The 20000-nt window shown below is 41.9% G+C and overlaps 1 protein-coding gene across 2 annotated transcripts in view; it reads left to right on the plus strand.

Annotated features, from left to right (window-relative positions):
• tbc1d8 (TBC1 domain family member 8) overlaps positions 1-20000 on the plus strand; it is a 188990-nt gene that overhangs the window by 153304 nt on the left and 15686 nt on the right. For both annotated transcript variants that reach the window (XM_084313944.1, XM_084313945.1), the window contains 2 exons: positions 8618-8686; positions 19779-20000. The exon at positions 19779-20000 is cut by the window's right edge and continues 28 nt beyond it. In XM_084313944.1, the coding sequence (XP_084170070.1) occupies positions 8618-8686; positions 19779-20000 (291 nt within the window). The remainder of the gene's footprint in view (positions 1-8617; positions 8687-19778) is intronic.

Raw genomic sequence — 20000 nt, forward strand, 5'->3', positions numbered from 1 at the left:
TACTAATTCATGTTTAGTCTGAGTATCACGAATATGCTGTAGCTCAATGTAATCTAAATTCACCTGAAAAAGAAAAGTGTACTATTTTGGTAAACTCAAGTAACCAAGAATACATCAAAAGTATCATTTCAGTATATTTAAGCACATACTAAGTACAACTTTTACAACTTAAGTGGTTTCAATTGAACACAACGTTAAACTAAACTACATTCTGACTATGGTAATTTCATTGGATATGCACTGTTAATTAATGCTTGTATATCTTATCGTGTGTTGTCATGTTTGTTTATATGTTTGTTTAAAAAATAATAAAAAAATAAAATATAAAAAACAAAACTACATTCTGACTATATAAAAACTATACAAAGTATACTTTCAGAAAATATACTTAAATATACAAAAGAATAAGTATACTGAAGTACAAAGTATACTTTATACAGGACATATACTTAGGTATAGGCCTGTAGCTTGTTCCCAGTGTTGTGTTCAAGGTGAGATCTGACATGGAAGATTTCTCTATTTTAGTTCACATCATGAAATACGTCCTTTTTGTTAACAATGGTCCTCATTCTCGAACGGACATATGTAGAAGTTACCAAGAAATTCCTTCGTAGCGCGATTCGCCTTATAAGGAGCTGGCGTGTCTGTATGCAAATTCAATGAATGAGAACGCGCATTTCAGTTTAAGAATGAGTGACTTATTTCATTCCTGGGAACCCAGCTGCGAAGATATTGACGAGTTACAGAGACCGCTTCACACGTTCAGGAATCCGGAGGAGGATTTCCGTAAATTTGTTGGTACGAAGTTTTTACCAAGATATTTACAAAGGCACTTACAGACACATTTACATTTTACATTTAGTCATTTAGCTGACGCTTTTATCCAAAGCGACTTACAAGTTCTGTACGACAGGTCATCAGGAAGGGCACAACTCTATCAGCTGAGTAACAATGTTCATCAAAGTGTTGCATGCTACAGTGTAGGTTAGTTTATTAGGACAAGTGCATGACAGTAAGGTTAGTTAGGGTTAGATTTTTTTATTTAATTTTTTTATTTCAGATAATGGTTGAAGAAGTGCGTCTTTAGTCGACGGCGAAAGATTGGACGTGTTTCGGCTGTCCTAACTGGGGTGGGTAGTAGTTCATTCCACCATTGTGGGGCAAGGACTGAGAATAGGCGACTTCTCTTTGATGACCCTCCCGGAGCTTGGATAGGAGTAGGTCTGAGGCGGCCAGAAGATGCAGAGCGTAGGGGTCTTGAGGGTGTGTAGTTAGAGACCATTGACCGGAGGTAGGCGGGAGCAGTTCCCTTTGCCGCACGGTATGCTAGGTCGAGGGCCTTGAAGCGGATTCGTGCAGCAATGGGGAGCCAGTGCAGGTCCCTAAGAAGTGGGGTGACATGGGCCGACTTCGGTAGGTTTGAGATCAGGCGGGCCGCTGCGTTCTGAATGAGTTGAAGAGGCTTGGTGGCAGTGGCCGGGAGGCCAGCTAGCAGTGCATTGCAGTAGTCGAGGCGGGAGATGACTGTTGATTGGACGAGGAGTTGGGTGGCTTCTTTTGTCAGGAAGGGGCGGATCCTTCTGACGTTGCTCAGGAGGAATCTGCAGGTTCTGGTTGTCGCTGCAATGTGAGCAGAGAAGTTCAACTGGTCATCGAGGACAACACCAAGGTTCTTGGCGGTAGGGACTGATTGATTTGGTTGATTTAAAAGTACAGCTCAATACACACAATTGTTAAGGGGATGCAGACCAGAGAAAGACTTTCGTCTTGTTTACATCAGGGTCCCCCATTTTCAATTCATCATAACATATATGACATACACGACATACAGATAGACAGTACTGCTACATCTATACATTTATGACATACCAGATTTGCAAATACAGTACTGTTTGTGATATAAAAAGAGTCTAAAAATGAGAGTATATACATTTGACGTAGAAACTGTATGGGTTGGGTGGGGGGGGGGGACTGTACATTGGAGGTGGTTGGGTGGGGGGACGCGGTCACAGCTGCATTCTCGACTGTGATGGAAAGGTCGGTCAGGGGGGAGGATTTGGTCGGCAGGTGGAGCAATTCTGTTTTGCTTAGGACACGTTCGAGAATGAGGACCAGTATTTTTATTATGTATTTTAGGGCAAATGTGTGGAAGGAAAATAGGGCTGGTAGGTATAGTGAGTATGAAGGTATTGCGGATATGAAGGTATAGTGAGTATGAAATGTGATTTAGTCCAGAATTCCATCTAAACAGTCCACACTGTAGGTTAGGATAGAACTATGGGGTGGTTGGAATATATGGTCAGAATAATTATTATAATATTTTTTTTCTCACTGGGGTTTAAAAGCTAAGATAAACTAGTCCTCATTTCGCTGGTGACCCCCTCGAGGACACCTGGGAGTGGCTGGAGCCCTAGTTGAGAACCACTGGTCTATATGACTACACGCACAACTACATCTATGATGAATTGAAAATGGGGGACCCTGATGTAAACAAGACGAAAGTCTTTCTCTGGTCTGCATCCCCTTAACAATTGTGTGTATTGAGCTGTACTGTACTGTACCCATTCTGCAATCTGTTAATAAAGTTTTAAATAAATCAATCAATACATTTGAGTTGCACATTGTCTGCGTTGAAAACCACCTCCCTATTGGGCTTCCGTAGGGAGAGGCAAACGAGATGGCTGCTTGAAGTTATAGCCCCCGATGGTCAATTAAAATAACCTCTCCAAATTCAGAAGAAAAGCTCAAACAATAATGAAATACTCTGGAAATGAGTGAGAGGACATAAACAATGGGTCAAAAGAGTCAAAGGAATCGTAAAAAAACAGGAGAACAACGACGAAAACGGCGAGATGGACGAAGTAGGACTAGCTAACATGGACGAAGATGGCGACGGTGAAAACACGACTGAAACCATTCAAGAGGGACTAGCCAACATGAGCAGAGACGTGCAACCTTAAGACAGAACTGAAGAACGATTTGAAAACGACACAAGAAGAATTAAAGACAGAACTGATGACAGAACTCTAAAGATTTTTAAAAGGAAATTAATCAAGAACTGAGAGCTAACGCACTACAGGCCCAAAGCACAAAGCACCAGAATACACGAGGCGGAGGCAGCACGCATCGGAGAAACAGAAACATGAAATATGACAGTCAAGGAAACACTCCTCATGTCTCTGGAACAGCAGAGAGCCATGCAGAGAGGGAGAGAGGAACAGCCCAATGAGCAAAGAACAGACTGCAGGGCTTTCAATGTACCACCAGCAAATACATCTCAGGGTGAGAAATACATAGCCTAATAAGACTGGTGAGTTAATTTAACGTGAGTAGCTTGTCCGATAGCCCCTTTCGTGACTGCTGATGATACAGCAGTCACTTGCTAGACCTAACTAACCATGGGAACATTCACTCTGAAGCACTGGTTATTTACAAACTGTTCGTTCTAAATGTATCACAGAGAAATGTCAAAGGTACTCACAGTTGCACGAGGGTTTCGGACAGAGAATACGGGGTGGTTTGAAAGCTCGGCGTTGCTAATAAACATTTTAAATATCTTTTATAAACTGGTCAACACTGCTCAAAACGGCGTTATTTCTGTATTTGGCTGCCTGGTGCGCCTGCGCTGTGATCACAGCGCATGCGCATCATGCACCCAATGCCGGAAATAATGCAAATTGATTGACGAAGTCTATAAAGACGACATTGAGAAAAAAATCTAAATTTTTACGTCAAACATATTATGAATCAGGCCCAAAGGCTACTAGATTATTGGCCAGAAGGTTGCGAAAGCAACAGACCCAAAATACAATTAATAAGATTAAAGATCCCTTAACTGGAGTAGTGTCCAGTAATTTGGAAGATATAGAGAAGGCCTTTGAATCATACTACAAAAACCTATATACACAACCAGCACAAATAGATAGTGAAGCCACTATTGCATTCCTGAGGTCTCTTGACCTGCCCTCAATTGGCCAAATGCAGAACAAAATTATAACTGCAGAAATCACTATAGAGGAGTTAGACAGGACAATATCTAATCTTAAAGCTAACAAATCGCCAGGTAGTGACGGCCTTCCAGCAGAATGGTACAAAGCTTTTCGCCAGGAAATCATGCCATTGCTGGTGTCCTCATTAACTACACTCTTAGAAAGGGCATCCCCCCTCTCTCCTGGAGGGAGGCGACTATAACAGTACTTCCCAAGGAGGGTAAAGATAAGGAATTATGTAGCTCGTTTAGACCAATATCGATCCTTAATTTGGATTATAAACTGTATGCCTCCATTATCACAAAGATTAGAACAGTTTTTGCCAGACCTAATAAACACGGACCAAACTGGATTTATATCTGGTCGCCAAACCCAGGATAACTTAAGACGAACACTACACATCATGGCCGCCTAGTTATAGTTGAAAGTGGGGGTGCATAATTTTTTTTTTTTTTTTTATTATGACCCCCTCCACGGCAGATATTTTTTTCATTTAATGAACCTGTACATGCAATTTCCTGCAATATAGAGCCTTCAATCTTGACCAATAAAGCTGCTCTTTTCACTATAAAACTCAGTTTATATTGCAGTATGATAGCCAATTACTATAATAATAATAATATATTAATATATATATATATATATATATATATACTGTATATATACTGTATATTGATTTTTTGCTCTTATTTTTATTAAATCAATCTCCTTTCAAATAGGCCAAGTTTTTAATAAGAAAGAGAGAGAAAATACCAACAAGGAACAATAACAGGGTCTGCTGTAAATATAGCCTATTTTGTGTCTTAATTTGTTATGTTATCCTACACTTTAAGCTGTCTGATATTTCCATTACCTGTAACTCTTGGGTCTCTTTCTCTCCTTCTCTGCCTCCTCCCTGAGTCTGCACAGTCACCATATCATTCTACATTAAGGAGAGCAATACACTTATGAATACACTGAACATCATTATGAAACATTTCTATTGCACCCTTACTTACAATTCATTATGAATTGAAAATGGGGAACCCTGATGTAAACAAGACGAAAGTCTTTCTCTGGTCTGCATCCCCTTAACAATTGTGTGTATTGAGCTGTACTGTACTGTACCCATTCTGCAATCTGTTATTGATTGATTAAAAATGTTATTAACATATTGCAGAATGGGTACAATATAGTACGGCTCAATACACACAATTGTTAAGGGGATGCAGACCAGAGAAAGACTTTTGTTTTGTTTACATCAGGGTCCCCCATTTACAATTCATAATGAATTGTAAGTAAGGGTGCAATTAACACCGTGCAATCCATTCTTTGTGGAGCCCGCCCTTTAAGTCTTTGAGCTATTAGGCTACTAGGGTTCTTACTTTGCGTTTTGGTGTACTGAAAAATGCTCCGATGTCTGTATTCTTTCTTTTTTCTGCCATGTTACCTGGTTGGCTGGACACACACACACATTTTCATTTCAGGTATTGTACCTTAAGATAATTGAACATCTTGATTTACCGTAAATCCTCAAATATAGGACGGGTCTTCTATTTACCTCAGCTGCAAAGAGCACCAGGCCTTTATTAGAGAGGCTTATATAAGAGGCAGGCCTTAATTTCTAAAAATGGCACTCATGGACATAATCCCTTAATTTTCAGACTTTTATTGCATTATTATTATTATAAAAAATTTAAAAAAAAAAAAAGTAAAAAAAGATTTTTTTTTTGGGGGGCCCTCATCACTAAAGGCCCACGGGCCGCGGCCGTCGTTAATCCGGCCCTGCTCGTCTGCCATAGCGAACGTTAAAATTTGCAAACGAAGTCAACGTTATCCAGCTGACGACACCACATATCTAGATATATGACAACGTTAGCTAGTGGCTAGCACTAAAGCTAACGCCAACCAGAGGGAAACTTTGTTGTTATTATTATTATTATTATTATTATTGGTATGACCAGATGGCATTTCGGGACGTGAAACACTTTTATTGTATTGCGTGGTAGAACTTCTACCACTCAATAGAAGACATGTCTAACATAAATAATCTTAACAATCATAAACAACTTACTGGAAAATCCTGCCTGCCACCAAATGACACACTTCTGTGGCCTTTATTTACACTCAGCCTACCTGCAGCGCCAGCGCCGTCTGCTCTGCTGGGGGTGGGAGAGGCACTGGATCAAACCATATGGGGGAGCAGGGGGGGGGTGTCGCAATCTTTGGAAACTTAAAAACTTGCTATTAAGTGTCATTGCGTATTATTAATTTGATTGAAATGACGTAGTTATGGTTAGAAATATATATTGGGGGGGGATATATCAAATTTTTCATATGATCAAAAAGTGGTGGAGCAAGAGCATAGCTTTGCTCCCCCAAGTTCAATAGTGGGAGAGCATTTGCTCCGAATGCTCTTATGGCCAGGCGTCTATGCTACACATTATGAATCAGATCAAACAAACCAAAATTAATTCAGCCTTATTAAGTCTGGACGCGGAAAAAGCATTTGATTGTGTGAGCTGGGACTATTTATTCTTGGTACTAGAAAGGTTAGGATTCAAGGAAGATTCAATTAGGTGTTTTAAAACACTATATACAAGCGAGAATAAAAGTAAACGGTCGATTAACAAATCCAATCGCCTTAGAACACGGTACATGCCAAGGTTGTCCATGTAGCCGCGCCCTGCCGCTAGCCCAAGCAATTAGGGAAGACCACAATATAACAGGGATTAATATAAAAGAAAGAGAGCATAAGATAGCATTATACACAGATGTCTTAATTTACTTAAAAAACCCTAGTCTGAGCCTCCCTAGACTAATGGACCTTATTGAAACATATGGTCAACATTCGGGATACAAACTAAATATAGGAAAAACACAGATACTTACTATAACTATACCCCCCCCCCCCCCCTATTTTATGAAGTCCATAAAATATCTGGGAGTATGGCTGACTAAGGACTTAACAAAAGTATATGAAGCAAATTACCAGCCCCTAAACACACAAATAAAAAAATATATAGAAAGATGGTCATTAGCCCCCCTGGATTTCACCTCCAGAATAGACTCAGTGAAAATGAACGTAGTCCCTAGACTACTATATCTTTTCCAATCCTTGCCGGTGGAAATCCCTGCTAAACAGTTTAACGAGTGGGACAGGATGATTTCTAGATTCATATGGAGCGGGGGAAAAACGAGAATTAGGTTCCGGACACTCCAACTCCCTAAAGAGAAGGGAGGCATGTCCCTCCCAAATCTGAAGGAGTATTATTATGCAGCGCAAATAAGACCTTTGGTCTGTTGGTGTGAAAGGGACTACGAAGCGAAGTGGAAGGACATTGAAGAGAAATCAATTGATATACCACTCCAGACAGTAATTGGTGATAGACAGCAGGCCAAGACCCTATATAGAAACGTAAACCCATTTATTGTACGGACATGGTTCAAAATTGTGAAACAATTCAAGATAGAAAAAAGGATTAGGATCCTGAGGTGGTTTGCCTTCGATTTAGGATTTAAACCGAGAATGTATGATCAAACATTTAAGGAATGGGCTCTCCGAGGTATTACCTCATTCAGCACAATGGTAGAGAATGGAGAACTTGTGAGCTTTCAAACCTTGAAAGATACATACGGTTTGGATAAACACGACTTCTTCAGATACCTACAACTACGCCAGTACTTTCTAAAAGAGGTAAAGGTGTCTGAGTCCAATACCCCAATAGACAGTGTTATTCAGATATTCATTCAGGCATACAAAAACAAGATGAGTAAAACTGTGTCTAAATTATATAATAGCTTTGTTCAGGCCAGAACTGACTCCACAAGTTACATTAAAACAAATTGGGAAAATGAATCAAACATTGAAATAACTGAAGACGAATGGGACAACATGTGCAGAACTCAATGTAGCTCGACTACGGTAATTCAAAAACATGGAGAGAATTCTGCTGGAAAAACTTGACTAGATTCTTCATGACCCCCAAAATCAAATCCCGACAAGTAGGCATAGAGCAACCATGTTGGAGACAGTGCGGCCAGAGGGAGGCAAACCACTCTCATGTCTTTTGTAATTGTCCAGGTATTCAACGTTATTGGCAAGATGTTCACTCCACCATGCAGGATATATTGAATTTTAAGATACCGGAGACCTTCTCCTATTTGTACCTGGGTAACTTACCTGAGGAATTGGTAGGAGGAGACAGATATTTGATAAAAATATTTTTAGCAGCAAGTAAGAAAGCGATCACGCGTCTCTGGTATTATCAACAAGAACCTCCAACAAAAGAAAAATGGTTGGCCATTATAGGTGAAATATACACAATGGAAAGACTTACTTTTATTCTCAGATTACAGGAAGAGAAAGGTTTGAAGTACTGGGAAAAATGGGACTTTTATATGTTAATTACGACAACCAGTGGGTAAAGAATATTCACCATATCTATAGGGAAAGTAAGAGAATTGAGAACTCGGCATGTGAAAAGTATATTTTTGTAAAGTGACACTAATAATGCAGCCCGGGATTGTGTTTTTGTTATGTCTTGTTGTTTGTGATTGTTTGCTTATTGTGAAAAACAATAAAAAGAAAGTTATAAAAAAAGGAAAACCACCTCTTATTATCTCCCCCTCTCTCTCTCTCTCTCTAGCTGAGGCTTGTGACACCCGATCTCTCTCTCTCTCCAGAGGACTTGTCTGATGTCTATGACCTCTTCAAGGTACAGTCTGCTTCCCTGCGTCCCCTCCGTTCCTACGCTTCCTAACATCCTTCCTACGCTTCCTAACATCCTTCCTATTCTTCCTAACATCCTTCCTACGCTTCCTAACATCCTTCCTACGCTTCCTAACATCCTTCCTATGCTTCCTAACATCCTTCCTATGCTTCCTAACATCCTTCCTACGCTTCCTAACATCCTTCCTACGCTTCCTAACATCCTTCCTATGCTTCCTAACATCCTTCCTATGCTTCCTAACATCCTTCCTATGCTTCCTAACATCCTTCCTATTCTTCCTAACATCCTTCCTATGCTTCCTAACATCCTTCCTATGCTTCCTATCATCCTTCCTATGCTTCCTAACATCCTTCCTATGCTTCCTAACATCCTTCCTATGCTTCCTAACATCCTTCCTACGCTTCCTAACATCCTTCCTATGCTTCCTAACATCCTTCCTACGCTTCCTAACATCCTTCCTATGCTTCCTAACATCCTTCCTACGCTTCCTAACATCCTTCCTATGCTTCCTAACATCCTTCCTATGCTTCCTAACATCCTTCCTACGCTTCCTAACATCCTTCCTATGCTTCCTAAGTATCCTTCCTATGCTTCCTAACATCCTTCCTATGCTTCCTAACATCCTTCCTATGCTTCCTAACATCCTTCCTATGCTTCCTAACTTCCTTCCTATGCTTCCTAACATCCTTCCTATGCTTCCTAACATCCTTCCTATGCTTCCTAACATCCTTCCTATGCTTCCTAACATCCTTCCTATGCTTCCTAACTTCCTTCCTATGCTTCCTAACATCCTTCCTATGCTTCCTAACATCCTTCCTATGCTTCCTAACATCCTTCCTATGCTTCCTAACATGCTTCCTATGCTTCCTAACATCCTTCCTATGCTTCCTAACATGCTTCCTATGCTTCCTAACATCCTTCCTATGCTTTCTAACATCCTTCCTATGCTTCCTAACATGCTTCCTATCCTTCCTATTCTTCCTAACATCCTTCCTATGCTTCCTAACTTCCTTCCTATTCTTCCTAACTTCCTTCCTACGCTTCCTAACATCCTTCCTATGCTTCCTAACATCCTTCCTATGCTTCCTAACATCCTTCCTATGCTTCCTAACATGCTTCCTATCCTTCCTATTCTTCCTAACATCCTTCCTATGCTTCCTAACTTCCTTCCTATTCTTCCTAACTTCCTTCCTACGCTTCCTAACATCCTTCCTATGCTTCCTAACATCCTTCCTATGCTTCCTAACATCCTTCCTATTCTTCCTAACATCCTTCCTATGCTTCCTAACATCCTTCCTATGCTTCCTAACATGCTTCCTATGCTTCCTAACATCCTTCCTATTCTTCCTAACATCCTTCCTATGCTTCCTAACATCCTTCCTATTCTTCCTAACATCCTTCCTATGCTTCCTATCATCCTTCCTATGCTTCCTAACATCCTTCCTATTCTTCCTAACATCCTTCCTATGCTTCCTATCATCCTTCCTATGCTTCCTAACATCCTTCCTATGCTTCCTAACATGCTTCCTATGCTTCCTAACATGCTTCCTATGCTTCCTAACATCCTTCCTATGCTTCCTAACATCCTTCCTATGCTTCCTAACATCCTTCCTACGCTTCCTAACATCCTTCCTATGCTTCCTAACATCCTTCCTATGCTTCCTAACATCCTTCCTATGCTTCCTAACATCCTTCCTATGTTTCCTAACATCCTTCCTACGCTTCCTAACATCCTTCCTATGCTTCCTAACATCCTTCCTATGCTTCCTAACATCCTTCCTATGCTTCCTAACATCCTTCCTATGCTTCCTAACATCCTTCCTATTCTTCCTAACATCCTTCCTTGCTTCCTAACTTCCTTCCTACGCTTCCTAACATCCTTCCTACGCTTCCTAACTTCCTTCCTATGCTTCCTAACTTCCTTCCTATGCTTCCTAACATCCTTCCTATGCTTCCTAACATCCTTCCTATGCTTCCTAACATCCTTCCTATGCTTCCTAACATCCTTCCTATGCTTCCTAACTTCCTTCCTATGCTTCCTAACATCCTTCCTATGCTTCCTAACATCCTTCCTACGCTTCCTAACATCCTTCCTATGCTTCCTAACATCCTTCATACGCTTCCTAACTTCCTTCCTATGCTTCCTAACATCCTTCCTATTCTTCCTAACTTCCTTCCTATGCTTCCTAACATCCTTCCTATGCTTCCTAACATCCTTCCTATGCTTCCTAACATCCTTCCTATGCTTCCTAACATCCTTCCTATGCTTCCTAACATCCTTCCTATGCTTCCTAACATCCTTCCTACGCTTCCTAACATCCTTCCTATGCTTCCTAACATCCTTCCTATGCTTCCTAACTTCCTTCCTACGCTTCCTAACATCCTTCCTATGCTTCCTAACTTCCTTCCTACGCTTCCTAACTTCCTTCCTATGCTTCCTAACATCCTTCCTATGCTTCCTAACATCCTTCCTACGCTTCCTAACATCCTTCCTATGCTTCCTAACATCCTTCCTATGCTTCCTAACATCCTTCCTATGCTTCCTAACATCCTTCATATGCTTCCTAACTTCCTTCCTACGCTTCCTAACATCCTTCCTATGCTTCCTAACATCCTTCCTATGCTTCCTAACATCCTTCCTATGCTTCCTAACATCCTTCCTATGCTTCCTAACATCCTTCATATGCTTCCTAACTTCCTTCCTACTCTTCCTAACTTCCTTCCTATGCTTCCTAACATCCTTCCTATTCTTCCTAACATCCTTCCTATGCTTCCTAACTTCCTTCCTACTCTTCCTAACTTCCTTCCTATGCTTCCTAACATCCTTCCTATGCTTCCTAACATCCTTCCTACGCTTCCTAACATCCTTCCTATGCTTCCTAACTTCGTTCCTATGCTTCCTAACATCCTTCCTATTCTTCCTAACATCCTTCCTATGCTTCCTAACTTCCTTCCTATTCTTCCTAACATCCTTCCTATGCTTCCTAACATCCTTCCTATGCTTCCTAACATCCTTCCTATTCTTCCTAACTTCCTTCCTATTCTTCCTAACATCCTTCCTATGCTTCCTAACATCCTTCCTATGCTTCCTAACTTCCTTCCTATGCTTCCTAACATCCTTCCTATGCTTCCTAACATCCTTCCTATGCTTCCTAACATCCTTCATATGCTTCCTAACATCCTTCCTATGCTTCCTAACATCCTTCCTATGCTTCCTAACATCCTTCCTATGCTTCCTAACATCCTTCCTATGCTTCCTAACATCCTTCCTATGCTTCCTAACATCCTTCCTATTCTTCCTAACATCCTTCCTATGCTTCCTAACATCCTTCCTATGCTTCCTAACATCCTTCCTATGCTTCCTAACATCCTTCCTATGCTTCCTAACATCCTTCATATGCTTCCTAACATCCTTCCTATGCTTCCTAACATCCTTCCTACGCTTCCTAACATCCTTCCTATGCTTCCTAACTTCCTTCCTATGCTTCCTAACTTCCTTCCTATGCTTCCTAACTTCCTTCCTATGCTTCCTAACATCCTTCCTATGCTTCCTAACATCCTTCCTATGCTTCCTAACATCCTTCCTATGCTTCCTAACATCCTTCCTACGCTTCCTAACATCCTTCCTACGCTTCCTAACATCCTTCCTATGCTTCCTAACATCCTTCCTATGCTTCCTAACATCCTTCCTACGCTTCCTAACATCCTTCCTATGCTTCCTAACATCCTTCCTATGCTTCCTAACATCCTTCCTATGCTTCCTAACATCCTTCCTATGCTTCCTAACATCCTTCCTATGCTTCCTAACATCCTTCCTATGCTTCCTAACATCCTTCCTATGCTTCCTAACATCCTTCCTATGCTTCCTAACATCCTTCCTATGCTTCCTAACATCCTTCCTATGCTTCCTAACTTCCTTCCTATGCTTCCTAACATCCTTCCTATGCTTCCTAACTTCCTTCCTATGCTTCCTAACATCCTTCCTATGCTTCCTAACATCCTTCCTATGCTTCCTAACATCCTTCCTACGCTTCCTAACATCCATCCTATGCTTCCTAACATCCATCCTATTCTTCCTAACATCCTTCCTATGCTTCCTAACATCCTTCCTATGCTTCCTAACATCCTTCCTATGCTTCCTAACATCCTTCCTATGCTTCCTAACATCCTTCCTATGCTTCCTAACATCCTTCCTATGCTTCCTAACATCCTTCCTATGCTTCCTAACATCCTTCCTATGCTTCCTAACATCCTTCCTATTCTTCCTAACTTCCTTCCTATGCTTCCTAACATCCTTCCTATGCTTCCTAACATCCTTCCTATGCTTCCTAACATCCTTCCTATGCTTCCTAACATCCTTCCTATTCTTCCTAACTTCCTTCCTATGCTTCCTAACATCCTTCCTATGCTTCCTAACATCCTTCCTATGCTTCCTAACATCCTTCCTATTCTTCCTAACATCCTTCCTTTGCTTCCTAACATCCTTCCTATGCTTCCTAACATCCTTCCTATGCTTCCTAACATCCTTCCTATGCTTCCTAACATCCTTCCTATGCTTCCTAACATCCTTCCTACGCTTCCTAACATCCTTCCTACGCTTCCTAACATCCTTCCTATGCTTCCTAACATCCTTCCTATGCTTCCTAACTTCCTTCCTACGCTTCCTAACATCCTTCCTATTCTTCCTAACATCCTTCCTATGCTTCCTAACATCCTTCCTATTCTTCCTAACATCCTTCCTATTCTTCCTAACATCCTTCCTATGCTTCCTAACATCCTTCCTATTCTTCCTAACATCCTTCCTATGCTTCCTAACATCCTTCCTATGCTTCCTAACATCCTTCCTATTCTTCCTAACATCCTTCCTATTCTTCCTAACTTCCTTCCTATGCTTCCTAACATCCTTCCTATTCTTCCTAACATCCTTCCTATTCTTCCTAACATCCTTCCTACGCTTCCTAACATCCTTCCTATGCTTCCTAACATCCTTCCTATGCTTCCTAACATCCTTCCTATGCTTCCTAACTTCCTTCCTATGCTTCCTAACATCCTTCCTATTCTTCCTAACATCCTTCCTACGCTTCCTAACATCCTTCCTATGTTTCCTAACATCCTTCCTATGCTTCCTAACATCCTTCCTATTCTTCCTATCATCCTTCCTATGCTTCCTAACATCCTTCCTATGCTTCCTAACATCCTTCCTATGCTTCCTAACATCCTTCCTATGCTTCCTAACCTCCTTCATATGCTTCCTAACATCCTTCCTATGCTTCCTAACATCCTTCCTATGCTTCCTAACATCCTTCCTATGCTTCCTAACATCCTTCCTACGCTTCCTAACATCCTTCCTACGCTTCCTAACATCCTTCCTATGCTTCCTAACATCCTTCCTACGCTTCCTAACATCCTTCCTACGCTTCCTAACATCCTTCCTATGCTTCCTAACATCCTTCCTATTCTTCCTAACATCCTTCCTATGCTTCCTAACATCCATCCTATGTTTCCTAACATCCTTCCTATGCTTCCTAACATCCTTCCTATGCTTCCTAACTTCCTTCCTACGCTTCCTAACATCCTTCCTATGCTTCCTAACATCCTTCCTATGCTTCCTAACATCCTTCCTATGCTTCCTAACATCCTTCCTATGCTTCCTAACATCCTTCCTACGCTTCCTAACTTCCTTCCTATTCTTCCTAACATCCTTCCTATGCTTCCTAACATCCTTCCTATGCTTCCTAACATCCTTCCTATGCTTCCTAACATCCTTCCTATGCTTCCTAACATCCTTCCTATGCTTCCTAACATCCTTCCTACGCTTCCTAACATCCTTCCTATGCTTCCTAACTTCCTTCCTATGCTTCCTAACATCCTTCCTATGCTTCCTAACATCCTTCCTATGCTTCCTAACTTCCTTCCTATGCTTCCTAACATCCTTCCTCTGCTTCCTAACATCCTTCCTATGCTTCCTAACATCCTTCCTATGCTTCCTAACTTCCTTCCTATGCTTCCTAACATCCTTCCTATGCTTCCTAACATCCTTCCTATGCTTCCTAACATCCTTCCTATGCTTCCTAACATCCTTCCTATTCTTCCTAACATCCTTCCTATGCTTCCTAACATCCTTCCTATGCTTCCTAACATCCTTCCTATGCTTCCTAACATCCTTCCTACGCTTCCTAACATCCTTCCTATGCTTCCTAACATCCTTCCTATGCTTCCTAACATCCTTCCTACGCTTCCTAACATCCTTCCTATGCTTCCTAACATCCTTCCTATGCTTCCTAACATCCTTCCTACGCTTCCTAACATCCTTCCTACGCTTCCTAACATCCTTCCTATGCTTCCTAACATCCTTCCTATGCTTCCTAACATCCTTCCTACGCTTCCTAACATCCTTCCTACGCTTCCTAACATCCTTCCTATGCTTCCTAACATCCTTCCTATGCTTCCTAACATCCTTCCTATTCTTCCTAACATCCTTCCTATGCTTCCTAACATCCTTCCTATGCTTCCTAACATCCTTCCTACGCTTCCTAACATCCTTCCTATGCTTCCTAACATCCTTCCTATTCTTCCTAACATCCTTCCTATGCTTCCTAACATCCTTCCTATGCTTCCTAACATCCTTCCTATGCTTCCTAACATCCTTCCTATGCTTCCTAACATCCTTCCTATGCTTCCTAACATCCTTCCTATTCTTCCTAACTTCCTTCCTATGCTTCCTAACATCCTTCCTATGCTTCCTAACATCCTTCCTACGCTTCCTAACATCCTTCCTATGCTTCCTAACATCCTTCCTATGCTTCCTAACATCCTTCCTATGCTTCCTAACATCCTTCCTATGCTTCCTAACATCCTTCCTATGCTTCCTAACATCCTTCCTACGCTTCCTAACTTCCTTCCTATGCTTCCTAACATCCTTCCTATTCTTCCTAACATCCTTCCTATGCTTCCTAACATCCTTCCTATTCTTCCTAACTTCCTTCCTATGCTTCCTAACTTCCTTCCTATGCTTCCTAACTTCCTTCCTATGCTTCCTAACTTCCTTCCTATGCTTCCTAACATCCTTCCTATTCTTCCTAACATCCTTCCTATGCTTCCTAACTTCCTTCCTATGCTTCCTAACTTCCTTCCTATTCTTCCTAACATCCTTCCTATGCTTCCTAACTTCCTTCCTATGCTTCCTAACATCCTTCCTATTCTTCCTAACTTCCTTCCTATGCTTCCTAACATCCTTCCTATTCTTCCTAACATCCTTCCTATGCTTCCTAACTTCCTTCCTATGCTTCCTAACTTCCTTCCTATGCTTCCTAACTTCCTTCCTATGCTTCCTAACTTCCTTCCTATGCTTCCTAACTTCCTTCCTATTCTTCCTAACATCCTTCCTATGTTTCCTAACTTCCTTCCTATTCTTCCTAACATCCTTCCTATGCTTCCTATCATCCTTCCTATGCTTCCTAACATCCTTCCTATGTTTCCTAACTTCCTTCCTATGCTTCCTAACTTCCTTCCTATGCTTCCTAACTTCCTTCCTATTCTTCCTAACATCCTTCCTATGTTTCCTAACTTCCTTCCTATTCTTCCTAACATCCTTCCTATGCTTCCTATCATCCTTCCTATGCTTCCTAACATCCTTCCTACGCTTCCTAACATCCTTCCTATGTTTCCTAACATCCTTCCTACGCTTCCTAACATCCTTCCTATTCTTCCTAACATCCTTCCTATGCTTCCTAACATCCTTCCTATGCTTCCTAACATCCTTCCTATGCTTCCTAACATCCTTCCTATGCTTCCTAACTTCCTTCCTATGCTTCCTAACATCCTTCCTACGCTTCCTAACATCCTTCCTATTCTTCCTAACATCCTTCCTATGCTTCCTAACTTCCTTCCTATGCTTCCTAACTTCCTTCCTATGCTTCCTAACATCCTTCCTATGCTTCCTAACATCCTTCCTATTCTTCCTAACATCCTTCCTATGCTTCCTAACATCCTTCCTACGCTTCCTAACATCCTTCCTATGCTTCCTAACATCCTTCCTATGCTTCCTAACATCCTTCCTACGCTTCCTAACATCCTTCCTATTCTTCCTAACATCCTTCCTATGCTTCCTAACATCCTTCCTATGCTTCCTAACATCCTTCCTATGCTTCCTAACATCCTTCCTATGCTTCCTAACTTCCTTCCTATGCTTCCTAACATCCTTCCTACGCTTCCTAACATCCTTCCTATTCTTCCTAACATCCTTCCTATGCTTCCTAACTTCCTTCCTATGCTTCCTAACTTCCTTCCTATGCTTCCTAACATCCTTCCTATGCTTCCTAACATCCTTCCTATGCTTCCTAACATCCTTCCTATGCTTCCTAACATCCTTCCTATGCTTCCTAACATCCTTCCTATGCTTCCTAACATCCTTCCTACGCTTCCTAACATCCTTCCTATGCTTCCTAACATCCTTCCTATGCTTCCTAACATCCTTCCTTTGCTTCCTAACATCCTTCCTATGCTTCCTAACATCCTTCCTATGCTTCCTAACATCCTTCCTATGCTTCCTAACATGCTTCCTATGCTTCCTAACATCCTTCCTATGCTTCCTAACATCCTTCCTATGCTTCCTAACATCCTTCCTATGCTTCCTAACATCCTTCCTACGCTTCCTAACATCCTTCCTATGCTTCCTAACATGCTTCCTATGCTTCCTAACATCCTTCCTTTGCTTCCTAACATCCTTCCTATTCTTCCTAACATCCTTCCTATGCTTCCTAACTTCCTTCCTATGCTTCCTAACATGCTTCCTACGCTTCCTAACATCCTTCCTATGCTTCCTAACTTCCTTCCTATGCTTCCTAACATCCTTCCTATGCTTCCTAACATCCTTCCTATGCTTCCTAACATGCTTCCTTTGCTTCCTAACATCCTTCCTATGCTTCCTAACATCCTTCCTACGCTTCCTAACATCCTTCCTATGCTTCCTAACATGCTTCCTATGCTTCCTAACATCCTTCCTATGCTTCCTAACATCCTTCCTATTCTTCCTAACATCCTTCCTATGCTTCCTAACATCCTTCCTAACATCCTTCCTATGCTTCCTAACATCCTTCCTAACATGCTTCCTATGCTTCCTAACATCCTTCCTATGCTTCCTAACATCCTTCCTATGCTTCCTAACTTCCTTCCTATGCTTCCTAACATGCTTCCTACGCTTCCTAACATCCTTCCTATGCTTCCTAACTTCCTTCCTATGCTTCCTAACATCCTTCCTATGCTTCCTAACATCCTTCCTATGCTTCCTAACATGCTTCCTTTGCTTCCTAACATCCTTCCTATGCTTCCTAACATCCTTCCTATGCTTCCTAACATCCTTCCTACGCTTCCTAACATCCTTCCTATGCTTCCTAACATCCTTCCTATGCTTCCTAACTTCCTTCCTATGCTTCCTAACATCCTTCCTATGCTTCCTAACATCCTTCCTATGCTTCCTAACATCCTTCCTATGCTTCCTAACATCCTTCCTACGCTTCCTAACATCCTTCCTACGCTTCCTAACATCCTTCCTAACTTCCTTCCTATGCTTCCTAACATCCTTCCTATGCTTCCTAACATCCTTCCTATGCTTCCTAACATCCATCCTATGCTTCCTAACTTCCTTCCTATGCTTCCTAACATCCATCCTATGCTTCCTAACATCCTTCCTATGCTTCCTAACATCCTTCCTATGCTTCCTAACATCCTTCCTACGCTTCCTAACATCCTTCCTATGCTTCCTAACATCCTTCCTATGCTTCCTAACATCCTTCCTATGCTTCCTAACATCCTTCCTACGCTTCCTAACATCCTTCCTATGCTTCCTAACATGCTTCCTATGCTTCCTAACATCCTTCCTATGCTTCCTAACATCCTTCCTATTCTTCCTAACATCCTTCCTATGCTTCCTAACATCCTTCCTATGCTTCCTAACATCCTTCCTATGCTTCCTAACATCCTTCCTATGCTTCCTAACATGCTTCCTACGCTTCCTAACATCCTTCCTATGCTTCCTAACATCCTTCCTACGCTTCCTAACATCCTTCCTATGCTTCCTAACTTCCTTCCTATGCTTCCTAACATCCTTCCTATGCTTCCTAACATCCTTCCTATGCTTCCTAACATCCTTCCTATGCTTCCTAACTTCCTTCCTATGCTTCCTAACTTCCTTCCTATGCTTCCTAACATCCTTCCTATGCTTCCTAACATCCTTCCTATGCTTCCTAACATCCTTCCTATGCTTCCTAACATCCTTCCTATGCTTCCTAACATCCTTCCTACGCTTCCTAACATCCTTCCTATTCTTCCTAACTTCCTTCCTATGCTTCCTAACTTCCTTCCTACGCTTCCTAACATCCTTCCTACGCTTCCTAACATCCTTCCTACGCTTCCTAACATCCTTCCTATGCTTCCTAACATCCTTCCTATGCTTCCTAACATCCTTCCTATGCTTCCTAACTTCCTTCCTATGCTTCCTAACATCCTTCCTATGCTTCCTAACTTCCTTCCTATGCTTCCTAACATCCTTCCTATGCTTCCTAACTTCCTTCCTATGCTTCCTAACATCCTTCCTATGCTTCCTAACATCCTTCCTATTCTTCCTAACATCCTTCCTATGCTTCCTAACATCCTTCCTATGCTTCCTAACATCCTTCCTATGCTTCCTATCATCCTTCCTATGCTTCCTAACATCCTTCCTATGCTTCCTAACATCCTTCCTATGCTTCCTAACTTCCTTCCTATGCTTCCTAACATCCTTCCTATGCTTCCTAACTTCCTTCCTATGCTTCCTAACTTCCTTCCTATGCTTCCTAACATCCTTCCTATGCTTCCTAACATCCTTCCTACGCTTCCTAACATCCTTCCTATGCTTCCTAACTTCCTTCCTATGCTTCCTAACATCCTTCCTACGCTTCCTAACATCCTTCCTATGCTTCCTAACATGCTTCCTATCATTATGCTCACTCACCCCCCCCCCCCCCCCCCTCTTCTCTCTCTCTCTCTCTCTCTCTCTCTCTCTCCCCCCCCCCCCCCTCTTCTCTCTCTCTCTCTCTAGACGGAGCACTTCATCAACCTGTACTGGGGTGATGGCAGCACCTCGGTGGCTCTGCGGCACCATGACGCGGCGCGGCCCTATGCTGAGCAGTACCAGGTGGACCGCGACCAGTTCAAGAGCCTGTATGCACTGCTGGCACCCCGGCTCTGTGGGAGCCGCCACACCGACACCGTGGCCAGCCGTACCTTCACCATGCTGGACCAGGACCGAGACAACCTCATC

This window comes from Notolepis coatsorum (genome assembly GCF_963971535.1).
Source record: "Notolepis coatsorum genome assembly, chromosome: 5".
In the NCBI taxonomy this organism is placed as follows: Eukaryota; Metazoa; Chordata; class Actinopteri; order Aulopiformes; family Paralepididae; genus Notolepis; species Notolepis coatsorum.